This window comes from Pangasianodon hypophthalmus, chromosome 8 (assembly GCF_027358585.1).
Source record: "Pangasianodon hypophthalmus isolate fPanHyp1 chromosome 8, fPanHyp1.pri, whole genome shotgun sequence".
Taxonomy (NCBI): Eukaryota; Metazoa; Chordata; class Actinopteri; order Siluriformes; family Pangasiidae; genus Pangasianodon; species Pangasianodon hypophthalmus.
This window is the reverse complement of record NC_069717.1, coordinates 10,633,591-10,647,801: the sequence shown is the minus strand read 5'-3', so window position 1 is coordinate 10,647,801 and position 14,211 is coordinate 10,633,591. Positions and strand designations below refer to the sequence as shown.

Sequence of the window (14,211 nt, the reverse complement as noted above, 5' to 3'; positions counted from 1 at the left end):
CTAAAGGTTATTTTTGATATCCTACTTCTAAGTATACTTGAATTATACTATGTGCCAATTCACCTATTAATTTACCCAAAAGATGTATTAGTGATAATATCCTCATATAAATTATTTCTCAATATACTTATAAAGTATTTAATTCACATTAAATTATAGTATATCAGGTTTTCATGTGAACAAGCTTTAATTCTGTATTTAATATACTTAGAATACATTTTACCAAGCATTTTTAATTGTATTTTGCAACCCCCTTTATATGAATTCATATGAACTGATTTTAGTGTGCGGCACTTCAGCCAACACTTTGTCTTGAAAAATCGCTTTATTAATTAAGGTGACCTGACGTGACTCCAGTGAACAATAGTCAGAACAAATCATTTTTAAACCATTTTGTGAGCTTGAGTGGTGCAGCAGTAAATTACACAGCTTGTGGTCGGGAGATAACGAGTCAGAATCCTGGCAATAACAGAGCAAGCACGTGCTTCCCTGGCAGCATCACGTGTCTCAGAAGAAGTGCCTTCATTTCCAGATTGGTAGCCTTCATGTGATGGGGAGAACCAGTGTTGCCAACTCTTTTTAGAGGAAAGTAGCAATGCATGCTCAGAAAGTTGCTATAAGTCAGCAGATGACATCACAGACTAATTTGCATAATTGTCAATTTATTGTGATCATTTGCATATCAAATTACAGATTAGGTTATATGAAGAAGGAAGATTTTCTGAAGAAATCGTTTGTCATGGCACCACAAACTAACCTTCTATACATTTATGAAATACTGTAACCTCTATCAAGAACAGTGGTGATCAGTGATTGGTTAATGGAAACAATGGTGATTAGTGATTGGTTGTTGGGAACAATGGTGATCAGTGATTGGTTTTTTGGGAACAATAGTGATCATGGTCTGGTCATTGGGAACTGTTGATAGGCTTTTTTCTTTAAAATAAAGTCACTAAAGGATTCTAAACTTTGCCAAGTCTAGTGACAAAGTCTCAAAGTTGGCAAGACTGGGGAGAACTAGCTAGATTTTAAATTCTAAAGTTTTGAATAAATCTTAAATTTTACTCAAAGTTTACTTTCAAGTCAGAATGTATTAATTATTATTAATTATTATCATTAATAAATATACAGCTAGTGTAATAATAGTGTCTTTAACGTATTCTTCAGAGTAAATTCAAAACTAACTTTTTTTCCCAATTTAGTACTTAAGAATAGAGCTAGTACTTGAACAGTATATAAAGTAGTAAATTTCAGTATGCTGTGATATCAGTACTTATTGTACTTATAGTGCACTTTATAAAATGTACTCTACTATACTATATATTCATAAAGGTAATATGCGCAGGAGACTGAGGGCAGTTCAGCATCTGGCCTCTTGCAATGCCTCTCTGCCTATTAAGTATGCAGACCAGGCCGCATGTTGATGAAGCTGTGCCTCTGGAGAGGGCCATGTCTCTGCCGCAGCTAGCCACTAGCTACCTTCATCACTGACACCCGATCAGTCACCTCCACAACCCACAGCAAACACTTACCAGCCATTAGAACTGAGCCAAGGAAAGCCGCAGAAAGTCCTACAAAGTGCAGACTAAGCACATAGTGAAAGTTGCTAGCAGAGAAAAGCTGCATGACCCCTACTCAAGGACTATCATGGAAAAATGTAGCATTAATTATTAAAGCATACTAATGTACACACCATAGTTATGCATTTATTCCAAACAGTACTTTAGCTATGGAGAAGATGAGACATTTTTTTCTATCTGTAATGAACCAGTACCAATCACTTCTTCCATGACAACATACAGTACTGTGCTTCTTGTACTTCTTATCTGTGTAAATACATACAAAATGTAGTTGCCTTTATTACCTTGAATTCACACTTGATAAAAGTTTTACGGTGTATAGAATGTGTGATTGTGTGATTTCAGTGAATTTCTATGGAGTTTATGCTTCACAAGGGTAGTGTGCAAACAGGCTCGAGTTTTATTTGGCTCTAACTGTACATGCCATGCCTGTAAAATCACCATTCGACATTTTGTGCCCATTCATTTTCAGTTAGTAGTCACAAAAAAGTGCACAAGGGATTAAGGAATGGCAAGTGGCCAGAACCTGACTCACAACGCAGCAAAAAAAAGTTAAGCTGGATACAACTTTTAAATTAGAAGCAGTCTCCCATCGTGACTCAGGAGCCTAGGTGCAAATAATGACTGCAAATGATGGTTCATGTAGATAGTTCCATCTGCCATACATTCCTCACAAAAATCATATAGCCCCAATCTGCAGGATTGTAAAGGTAAAAAACATTAAAAATAATCTTATATATAGTCTGGCATAAAGTTTCCCAAACTGTTGGTGCTTTTGTTGAGTTAAAAACAAGGGGCAGCTGAACTGCATTGAAAGATGTAAAAGACATGAAAACTCATTTTCACAATTAAAAGGTTAATTTATAAATCTCAGTTAGAGAGACACACCTCTTATGCAGCAAGTGCCATGGCCAGTGTGCATGTTGAGCGGCAAGTTGAAGGTGCAGGGATATGTTTGCAATGAATTAATTAATGTTTGGTAAAGCCTGCCTTGAATGTTTTACAAGGTTAGAGACACTTGTGGGATCTTGGGCTACTCCTTCATGCAGAACATATCAAGCTCCTTTATGTTATTAAGTCTGTGCATGTGGACAGACCTCTTCAGTTCAGAACACAGAAGCATTCAAATATGGAGACTAAAATGGCCATCACAAAGTTTTTTTTTTTTTTTAACTACCGCAATCATTTCTTTGTTGATTTGGATGTATGTTTGGGGTTATTGGTTTGCTTAAAGATATACCTATGTCTGAGTCCTAACCTCCTGACCAGGTTTTGGGTTATAGTCTGGTTACAACATAATTCCAATTGTATTTATTTTAAATATTCTTTTGCTGTGTTTATAACGCTGCCACATAATTGTTGAGAGAAAGTACTATTATTAAAATACGTTTTTAGAGGAAAAGTAAGTATTTGATACAGTTCCTTATGTCCATTCTGTTGAAGAGTGCCAATAATTTTGTTTGTGCTTTCACTGCAGTCTAGTACATCATTTAACCGTGACGTGGTTAAAGCAGGGACAGGACGGCGCTTCCTTGGAGGTCTCCTAGATGACACGTCCTACTGCTACACTCTGGAGGTGTCCTTCTACAGCTTTCTGACTGCAGGCAGCACCACGCCTATCCCATACACAGAGGACAGCTGTATCCTTCCATGTGTGTCTGTCTTTCTGTTTCTATTTTCTCTCTCTCTAAACCTCCTCAGGTAAAACCTGTTGGTTGATGCACGGATGGAAAAATCAGCTAAGACAAAGATGTACGAGAGGCTTATCTTTCTACCAGCATCTGAGGCTTGACAGAGAGGACAATTTGAGAAGAATCATCTCTTATCAAGTTTTAGGTTTCTATAGATGCACATAACCTCTTTATAGTTTCATGGAGATTCAGGCATTATTAGGCTCAGTGGCTCAGTGTGTCCTGTGTGGCTCAGTTTAAGAGTTTGAGTTGGGAGGCAGATTATTTCCCTTGGAACTTAGTGCGGGACCAACTTGCTTCACTGTTTTGTGGGCTGATTTGGTGCAGTCAAGCCAATAATCAAAGCACCTACACTATATCCCGCTGTATCCGCTGACTGCTGCAAACAAAATCCGATCTCTATCCAAGAGCTCTGCTGCAAATCTAGCCATTGAGTACTTTAGGCACAATGCATTCCTGCACTCCCGAGGATCACATGTGTGACAAAAGGAGCTGATTTCCCAGAATTGATGCGGGACGAAGCTTTGTAGACAAAAGCCAATGACCGTGTCACTGTCTCCCTTTCTTAAATTATCTCTCAGTCATCTATGTGCAAGGCAACATAACACATGGCTGCAGAGCTCAATAATAAAAGCCCGGGTGATAATGTCAGTCTATTGAAATTTCTTTCCTGGCCCTTAGCAGGAACAACGCTCATTGATTTCTTAATTATTCTTGGGGTCATTATAACAGAACAGAGCTTTGTTTGAATTGTGTGGCTGCAAGTCATACAAGGCATGCTGGCACACTGGATGATACTGATGCTCCTTCCATGGGTTAGCTTAATGTGATAGGGACTGATATTGATGTGTGTATTAGACTATAAACATGAATACACTTGTTGCTTTAAAAAAAATATTTGTCAAATGCAGACAATCCCTGGAAATGCTGTTAATATTGGTCTTTTGTTCCTGACCCTGGAGTGGTGGGTAGCTTTGTCGCCTCACAGTGTCCAGGTCACTGGTTCAATCCTGAGCTCAGGTTTCATGTCTGTGTGGAGTGTTGTGTTTTTTTTTTAACCCTGTATCCGAGTGGGTTCCTCCGGGTTCCAGGTTCCCCAAAAATGGTAGGCGGATTGGTGACTAAGGTGTGAATAGGTGTGTGTGTGATGCCCTGTGATGGACTGGCATCCCATCTAGGGTGTATCCCTGTTTTGCAGTGTTCCCAGGAGAGGCTCCAGCTCCACCATAACCCTGACCAGGATAAAGCAGTTACTGAATATGAAAGACTGAATCTTCATGACCTTTCAGTGCACATGAGAATGGAATCTATTTACAAGATTGTATTAGTTGTTGAACCTTTTGGTATATTGTTGTTGTTATGGAATTGTGTGCGGACTTATTATGTAGCTGAATTACAAGGTGAAATCTATTGTATAAGGAAGACTTGAGTTCAGGGACTAAAAAGCTTGTTTAGTGTAAAGTCAGGAAAGATGTGTGTAACCTAAGTGCCCTCTAGTGCTGGCAGAAGGGTACACTGTATATATATATATATATTGGTGTGTATGCCTCTGTGTCTCTTCATCTCCATCTCTAAAAATGTCTCTCGCCTGTATCACTCTGTCATGCACCCATCTGCCAGCAGTCTCCCATTTGCTGGCCACTCTTGCAATTCTTTCTTTATTTATCTGCTGTTCATATCAGAAGGGGCCGTAAAGCCTCTGACTGATGCTGTAACTTTTCCCCTTTCTCACCATTTTCCCCCTGCTGCCTGTCCACTGCTCCACTGAACTGTCAACTCCAAGGCCTAGTTGGCTAGCATTCAGTAATAAGAAACCCATCCATGTAGAATTACTCAACAGCATTGTAGATTATTTTGCCCGTGACAGCGAGAGGATGCCTGGGAAAAAAGAGGCAATTTACAGAGAGCTGGAAAGAGTCATAACTTACCCTGTGATGCCCTTCTCCTTGAAACTGATCCTGACTTTGCTTCCCACTGGAAAGAGCATGGGTAGACTGAAAGGGGTGCTAATGTTAGTGGTAGCAGATTAATGCTATGTCCACAAACACACCCAGGATGATAGCCACCTAATGGTGCATCTTTTTAACAGTGATTATACCGTAGGGCTGGTGTGGTATGGAGCGTGAATAAGGGGTACCCCCTGCTGAAGGTTACACACAAGCTGAGCCAATGACACAGGGAACCCAGAGACAGAGTGTGTGTGTGTGTGTGTGTGTGCGTGTGTGAAGTTGTGTGTGTGGAGATGGGTTGTAGTGCAGGCTCAATTAGACAGAGGGCAGTTGGCATGGTATGTAGTGCAAAGATTGGGGTTATCGAGGTCAACGGAATCTGACGTGTCGTTTCTTATGGGCCGGCGAGCAGGTCTGTGGAGCGTGCAAATCACCAACAAAAACCTTTTACAAGCGGGACTCCAGAGTGGAAAAACGAGGGAGGGGGTGACAGTGACACCAGTGTAATTACCTGTACCAGAATGAACTTACACCTCATAGCTTCACACACACTTATCACATGCGCATATACATACTTACTCTTCTGTCTTATGGTACACATGGAACATGTTAAGGACACGCAGAAGCAGTGCGAAATATTTCAGCACCTTTACTGATTCATACTGTGAAACTAATGTTGCATTTTTCACATTAGCTCTTGAATTTTTATGCTTGTCAAATGTCCCTTATGCATCATAGGCTTGCTAATGTCCCTGCTGGCAAGGAAGCATCTCCAAGAATTGATACGGGTGCTTATGGGTCCTCTCGGGCCCAGAACGATGATAAAGAACCGAGACCGTATGATTGGAATGACCTTTTGGAGTGATGAGGCCTGATTAATGAAATCTTTGGAGCAACCATGGTTATAATTATAAAGATCAATTTAATGGCACATTCTTTCCATGAGACCTGTCTATTGTAAGAAAAGCTCTTGCCGTCTGGAATGGGCACAATTTCCTGTCATATTCCACATGCCTCCCACCAAACAACAGCTTAATTGGTCACAGATAATACCTTGGAAGCTTCAAAGCATCGTGTTTTTTTGGATTTGGGCTGTTGTGAAACTTATTTTGAAAAGGTGGGTGGCAAACTGTGATGCCAGACCATCATTAGTGCTTCAGAGACAGGTGATAGCTGAGAGAATCTGGGAGCTCGTTCAAGACTCAGCTGGGCACTTTATGGAGAGAGTTTCCTCTGCAACTTTTTTTAATACCTTGCCTTGTTTTGTTGCAAAGTTAACTCCTATAGAAACAACTCTCTGTATCATGTCTTCAAGTTTTGTTAAGGATGCACAGTTTCATCACCAGATGCAGGTTGTATTAAAGGTTAGCCTTAATATCAGAGTTAGCATTTTGTTTAGGGTAAAACTGCATTTATGGCTGAGAGTTATGCACACATTACTGTGAACATTTTCCAGAAAAGCCTATTTAAAAGTTAGCCATTCAGAATGGGCTCTGATGCCCTTTATGGTCTGACAAGTTAATAGGTTCTCTCTTTCGTTCTATCAGTGTTGAGGGAGAGGAGGTTCACTGCTTTACCGATCATGCCATTTTCTACTGTCTTGTAGGCTGCAGATGGCTACTGAGAGAGCTGTTACCTCTAGCCTTGGGAAATAAGTGTCCCACTCAGGCAAGCACCGATCAGCCACGTCAAATGGCCAGCTCCGGAGTCACCTTGCTTAAATGTTGCGCTGCTCTCCTGTGGACAGACCGTACTTAGAAATTGATAAAGGCCGAACAGAGTGTAGGAGCAGACAGCTTGGTGGTTCCTGCTGGTTTCCACATCAATCACAGCTTTTGGAGAAGACAGTGTGGCTGCTCCACTTGCTGACAGCTGTCTGCAAGCTAAAGGATCAGTCTGACAACGACACCTGACTGGCACGTTCTAAAGAGCACTCACACCCGGCAAACACAGAGTTTTAATACAGGATTCAAGACATGCTTGTTCATGACAGTGACTTAGCATGGTTAATAAATCAAAGGCCAGTCACACATATAAATATATAAATGCAAACTTCATGGATTTCTTGCAATTGTGCACAGTCCAAATTTTAAGGTGAAATCTTCTATTTGTTATTGTCAAAGTCGGTTAGTTTAAAGTACATTGTCCTATAGGAGTTAACTTCTGAAAACTTCTAATGGCCTTTATGGTCCATAAAGAACTGATGGGCTTCTCTCTCCTCCTCATTTCTCTCTCTGTCTCTCTTCCCTCACTCTCTCTCCCTCTGGCTTTCAAGCGGATTTTTTGTGAAAGGGTCATCAGATACGCCAGTGTTCTGCCCTTTGAGAACTTTACGGCATGAAATGGACATGATTGTGTAGCGTCTGTGTGTTGTGGTCTGCAGCCAATCACGCAGCAGGAGCTTCACTTTCAGATCGGATGCTATACACCAGAATGCTCATCTCAGCCACTTAGTGCAACCTCTGCAGCCCTGTGGCCATCTCATCTCTATTAACACTACAACAGGCCACTCTCTGTGGCTAAAATAGTAGTGTCTGTGTTTGTATGAACAGATGTGTACATAGGTTTCAGTCAAATTGTAGGTGAACAGACAAACCCTAAACTCACATCTAGCCAGGGAAATTAGTTATGAAATGCAAATACACACATCCAAATGAATACCTCCGGTGCTGAAGAGCACTCATTTGTCCTGCATTAGAGAGGCACATCAGGCTGTGAATAGGAGCTGCAGGGGGACAATGCCGGCTCCCTTTGTGTCCTCCTGTTTGCTGTTTTAATTAGCATTGTTAATTGGCTGTTTGTGACACCCTGGTGACAAGCCTGTCACTCTGCTGTATTGATGGTGCTGATTGCCTTAATTTGTCTGCTTGTTAGCCAACGGTCGGTTAAAGACCATGGTGTCTTGTTCCTTGTCATTGGGGCATCATTGTCCGTCTGTCTATATGGAGGGTCGGTGCGTATAAACAACCTGGTAAACAAATCATTTGCCAACCAAGTCTCCCTCTCGTCTCATCAGCCCCATTGGAGGTGCGTCCTTGAGTTTCAACAAAGATGCCAAATCGATTTAGGAAGAGTGTGTACGTAATATTAAGAACAGCAAATGCATCAATGACAGCAGGGGCTTTACTGCTATTCTGCACACTTCTGCCCTTCATCATAGAACAGCCATCCAGTCAAAAGAACTGGCAGCTGAAGCTGAAGAATTATATAACAATATAGTAAAAAGCACATTGTCCTGTTTTCAAAACAGTGTAGTTTTAATTTGTATTCATGTGACATACAGAATAAACCTAGGTATTTTAACTGCATAAATGAATGACTAAAGACATAGTCCCCTTGGTGTATCTCTCCAGATAACTACTATGAATAGCTCACAATGCAGATCTTTATCCTTTTGTTATAAACACATGCTACCTTTTGTCATCCATCATATCTTTCCCTCCCTGTCACAAACAAGATCTTTGCCCTTCTCTGGCCTGTTTGTTAAAGGTGATTCCCAGGGCTACTTGATGACGCACAAGCCTCCTCTCCACTGTGCGCTTTTTTAGACCCATGCCAAGAAGCCTAACCATCCTGTTCTGTGATTATGCAACACCTCTCACCTCATGTCCTGCCGGGACAGTGAATATTTTGGAAACTTCCGCAGCTTCGTGACTTCTCAACCGCTATTGCCCCATTGGTGTGGCCCAGGTTGCCATTGGCCCACTTCCAGCAGCCAATCTGAGCTCAGGAGGATCTTGCTTGCAGCTGTGATGCTGATGAAGTCTTCTCATCTTCCTCATTGGGCCGTCCATCACCCGAGTCCTGGTACGGATGTGCATGATGTGACATCACAAGCTGAGAGGCCATCTGCACACGGCAGGCTCCTGGGCTATTTCTGTCGCCGCTGAGAGCAGACATACACACACAAACACAGATTGCTGGAGTTTCTGTTGATCAAGGGGAAACACAAAACTTTTTCTGAGGTCACAGCAAAAAAATGCCAAGGATAATGGAGATTTTGGGAAGGCTTTGGCATAGTTTTTTAATACTGTTGCCAGGCAGCATAACACGAAAGCCATAGCCTTCAGACCAAGAAATTATACAAATTTGAGTCTCTCTTTTACCCTGGGTTCATATATATATATATATATATATATATGTATAAGTTCATCAGGCAGGATTCCAGACCATGATGTCATGGCCTCCTTTTTTCCTGGCACCCAAAAATAGCGCTTGTTGTTTTTGGAGGGCTGCAGAGGTTGCGTTCCTGGACAGATGGGCTGTGAAGACAGGCATCGGAGTCCTGGAGAGAGTTCCCATCAGCCCACTGGATGAAGGATGGAGCCCAGGATGATGCCACACACTGCAGTGGCTGTCTGGGCTACAGCAAGCAAGGGGAAGATGAGGAAACTGCTGCCTTTCAGAGCCAAAATGGAGTAGATCAAAGACAGATGCCAAGCACTCTCTGGTAATCAAGGGGATGAGCAACCTTGTTTTCCACTATTTTTTATTTAGCTGATAAATTGTCATATTATGTTGGGAAATTGAGATGATCATGAATAATATAGTGGTGGCATAGTAAATCAGAGAGGAACGTAATATCATTTAATCTTCACTGTCCTATCTTGCAGAGGAGATTGTGCAAGATTGTGTGTGCATATTCCACATATAGTGGCGTGTCCAGACTTTTAAACATGGGGTGGGAAACAGTGGGCAATGGCACCACATAATTATGTAGAGAACAGGGTTGCATTTGCAAAATATTCGTTGCTTGGTGTAAAATGAATGGCCACATAATGGACCCTGTCTGAAGCAAGGACTATTTTCACATTTACAGTTGGGATAATGGGATAATAAGATTTTAGCCATATACATTGGCTTGGACACAGGGTTTTGACTGCTTGCAGAAATAAAATAAGGGGGAAACAGTTAAAAGGACGTTTTTACCTTGTTTTGTTCTTTCAGAGGTTTTGTATCAATCAGATAACTTTGGCAGGCTGGGATGTCATATCTGGACATCAACAACCATCTGACATCTAAAGGTGAAACATTATATGTCTGTCTCAATTCATCATCTTAGTCCTTTCTCAGAGTAGCATAACATTAAACACAACACACAGCATTGCTACACATTTTTAATAAATGATCTATTTTTTATGTCTACTTTTCTTCCTAATTATTGCTTGATTGGCAGGTAACATTTTGTACTGTGACACATGTCACTGTAAATATTTGAAACCCAACTGCTTGATTTTTGAAACAGTAAATAATAGAAATATTTTTTTAGCAGAAACCAGTAGTCTTTCCTCCATGTGAACCTACTGGGTACAATACACAATAGAGAATACACGTTATTCTATTCTCATCTATTCTAAATTATACAGAGCTCTACCTCTTTGCCCTGATATCACATCATTGACCATGAGAGAAAGTAGAGAGAAAAATAGAGAGATTTTGTTGTTTTATCTCATAATGGTTCTCTGCTTGCCTCTTAGCATCAGTAGATTGGCATCCGTGCAGCTGCATCATAAAAGGCCTCCCAACCTTATGGTGTAGTGCTTTGGGTAATAGATGTGTTCTGTAATGTGGTCATGGTGGAGGCGGAATATAGGAAGTCTTGCAGAGTAGTTGCAGCAGTTGTATGAATTTAAATAAAGCCCTAGCTGTGAAAAACTGCATTTTTTTTTTCTCTCATGGCTAACGGAAACATGGTTGATTTACGCTCGCTAGCAGCCAAGCACTGCCTGAGCTGTTCTGGCTCTTTACTCTGTGCATTGCTCTGCTGGGTATTAGCCAGCTATTTATTTTTGTTCTGGAAGGGTGAAAATTGGGCTTTTGTTTATATATTTATTCTTATTTCAATTAATGGCAGCACGTCGGAGCAGAGATTTATAGGCACAGAGGAAGTCTGCATCATAAGATTGGCAGGGCCTCGGAGGCAAAGCGATAGATTTATGTAGTCTTTCAACATACAAAGAATTGAGCCTAAGGAGATTTCAGTTTTAAATGTCAGAGCTAAACAGATTTTCTCCACTGCATGACAGTGGCAACATTTAAGATTGCAGCCAATATCTGAGCATGGTAAATGAATTTAAGCTTTTTTGTCCTCAGAAAAAAATGATTATGATACATGTTGAGCTGCTATTCTCATTGTTATTCTGCCTGTGATGACATTAATGTAACCACTTTGCAGAATCTGAGTACCTTAACAAACATACACAGATATGAAGCTGGGTAAAAACGTGGCCCGGACCTTTCTGGATTATTATAAACTAAACAGTCTGATTGATGAGAATAAATTAACAAGTCAATTTAGGTTTGTACTTCCTTTGATATTCATTTCCGATATGCCACTGTGTTTTATTGTTTGTTTGTTTCAGGAGATTTTTTTCATGCTACGTGGAACACATATGTAGTGACTCTATTAAGAACCATCAGGAAATTGTTTTAAAGCTCCTGTCCACTAAGTTTCATAATTATCTTTTTATCAATATCTTATGTCATCTCCCCTTTTACCCCAAACAAAAATGACTTCTTTCCTCCTCACTTAGCCTCTTTGTACCTGAATGAGAGCAAAACTGCATCTAGTTCGAATTTTTACCATTACCATTTCATAGTAATGTGAGAGTTGTTCTACCTCACCTTTTTTTAAATGAAAAAGATGAATTAGCAGAGTGCATACACTGTGATAATCACGATTCTACCTAGTAGGATTCTACCTATTACTGTCAAAAGGTAAGCTGTATTTTAAGCTAATTAATCCATTAATCCATTAATCCAAGTTAATCTGATCTTGCTGAGCTTTACTGGCAAAAATCATGACTCCAAATGGTTAATGCACCACTTACTGCTGTCTGATAGTAGGCAGTTAAATGAGACGACAGTAAAGCTCATTTTAGTCTATTTTATTAAACTAGATGTGATATGCATGCTGCTTCTGCTCATTGCAGCACCATGCTCTGCTAGTGTAACATTTTACACTACATTTACATTTGCACATTGGGCTGACATTTTTATCCAAAGCGATTTACAAATGTGATAGGATATAACTGAGCAAATAAGGGTTAAATCCCTGGCTCAAAGAACCAACAGTGGCAGCTGTAACCTGAAGTTTTAACCACTGACCCACCACTTCCCCTAGAAGCTAGTTTAAAAATAGCCCACACAGTTGTAATCTGGTAAGAAGCTGATTAAATATCCTGCATGTGGATTATTGCATTCATAACTTAACAACCTTTACCATTAATTATGAATGATAATCGCAAAACGTCCATCTGTCCCTCAGTTGAATTAATAAACAAAATACTTCCAGACTAGACCTTTAAGACTAAAATGCAGTTTAAAGACTCTCAAATGGAAGTTGCATTTAATAATAACTAAAAGAAAACTTTATATTGCAAATATCATCAAACTGTTCTTTGAAAATCCATCATTTTGTTTCTGTTGTCAGTCTGGATGCTGCAGCTGCTGGTCACCAGGGAAGCAACGCTCGAAAAGGAAAGAATCAAAATTGGGACAAAAATGAGAGAAGATTCCAAGGAGTGAGAAACTAATGAAGCAAAATGTCATATAAGTTTCCAATCATGATTACTTAGTGCTTCCTTGACATTGATGAAAGGGAAAAAAAACATAATTTACAATCAGTTTCTGGGCTACACAATAACCCACCTATTATTGCCAATGTTCTGAAATCTCTGCACAATGCTATGGTATTGACTGTTGTAACTTCAGCTATTTGTTATCATTGGTTTCTCCTTGCCTTTCTTTTTTTAAATACCAACAGCATGTTTCCTGTGGTTTTGGTGTTATCCTTTAAATGAAACTCAATCGTACTTATTGCTCTTATTGCATGTATTATATTAGGATTTGTGTTTGAGTTTACTTTCTGGCTTGTGTCTGAATGCATAAAGATTGTTGGTAAAAGAGGAACATGATTATTGTATATGAGGACTGTATTTAATCCACACAGTTTTTTTTTAAATTTGCAATTCATTACTGTGATTTTATTCAGTTTTAAATCGCAATTACAAAAATGATTAATTTCAAAATTCATTATGAACTATTAACACACTGCCTACTATCTTCCACAGTATTATTACATAGCTTTGGCACTGGAACAGACAAGGCCACAGATCTGGAGAAAGCTGTCCATGGTTTCTGCTTCAATAGTCACAAAAGAATTCAATATTTTGCAAAATAGTGCAAAAATAGGCAATGCCAACCACTGTGTTCTGTCGTGCAGCATTCTCTCCACTGTTCTGTGTGAAAAACCATTAAAATGATTCACGACTGAGTTCACCTAAACAAAGACAATTCCCCTGCGTGAGGTTTGACATTTTCATGAGAACATTTTGTTATGAATTTAAAAAAAATAAAAAAAGATTTGAAATGTTTCAGAGAACAGTCACTGTATGCTTACATTGTTAAAAAAATAAAGATTTTGAACATTACAACAGATTGCACTTTATTTCCATTGTAGCCTTATGGGTAGTAGATCTGAGTAAAAAGTTATGTATTTTATTAATTGCTAGAATTTCTTATAGTCTTAAATACAATGTGAATATTGTCTCCTGTAGTCTCTCTTTCCCACTCCCATTCTCTCAGACACAGGCGGAGGGAGGATGGCTCACGTTAGCAGTCAACAGTGTCATGAAGAGCAGCGTGTATTTTTCAGACCAGTCATTTGGAATAAGTGAGGCAATCAGTCAGAACTAGCATAAACAAATGACTTGCATTTTACATGGTAGACGAGAAGATGGAGAGAGCTAATGCAAATGAGAAAACACATCCATCTACAGATTCTTGCACACACACACACACACACACACTTTACACAGAGCATCTCACCTCCCCACTGTGCTGTCATTTTTTACCTGTGTCTCAAACCATTACTCCCTTTTCTTTGCATCAGTAAACCAGGCACATCATGGCCTAATTGTCCTTATGCAGCTGTGAAATGATAATATTTTCCACCTTTCTACATTGCCATGTTCTATTTTTAAACACAAG

General features: G+C 39.8%; 1 protein-coding gene across 3 annotated transcripts in view; it reads left to right on the top strand.

The window, feature by feature from the left end:
* agbl4 (AGBL carboxypeptidase 4) overlaps positions 1–13,628 on the top strand; it is a 294,079-nt gene extending 280,451 nt beyond the window's left edge. For all 3 annotated transcript variants that reach the window (XM_026914463.3, XM_026914698.3, XM_026914614.3), the window contains 3 exons: positions 3,058–3,220; positions 11,425–11,518; positions 12,653–13,628. In XM_026914463.3, coding sequence (XP_026770264.2) covers positions 3,058–3,220; positions 11,425–11,518; positions 12,653–12,755 — 360 coding nt within the window. In that variant the 3' untranslated portion in view covers positions 12,756–13,628. The remainder of the gene's footprint in view (positions 1–3,057; positions 3,221–11,424; positions 11,519–12,652) is intronic.
* The last annotated feature ends 583 nt before the right edge of the window (positions 13,629–14,211 follow it).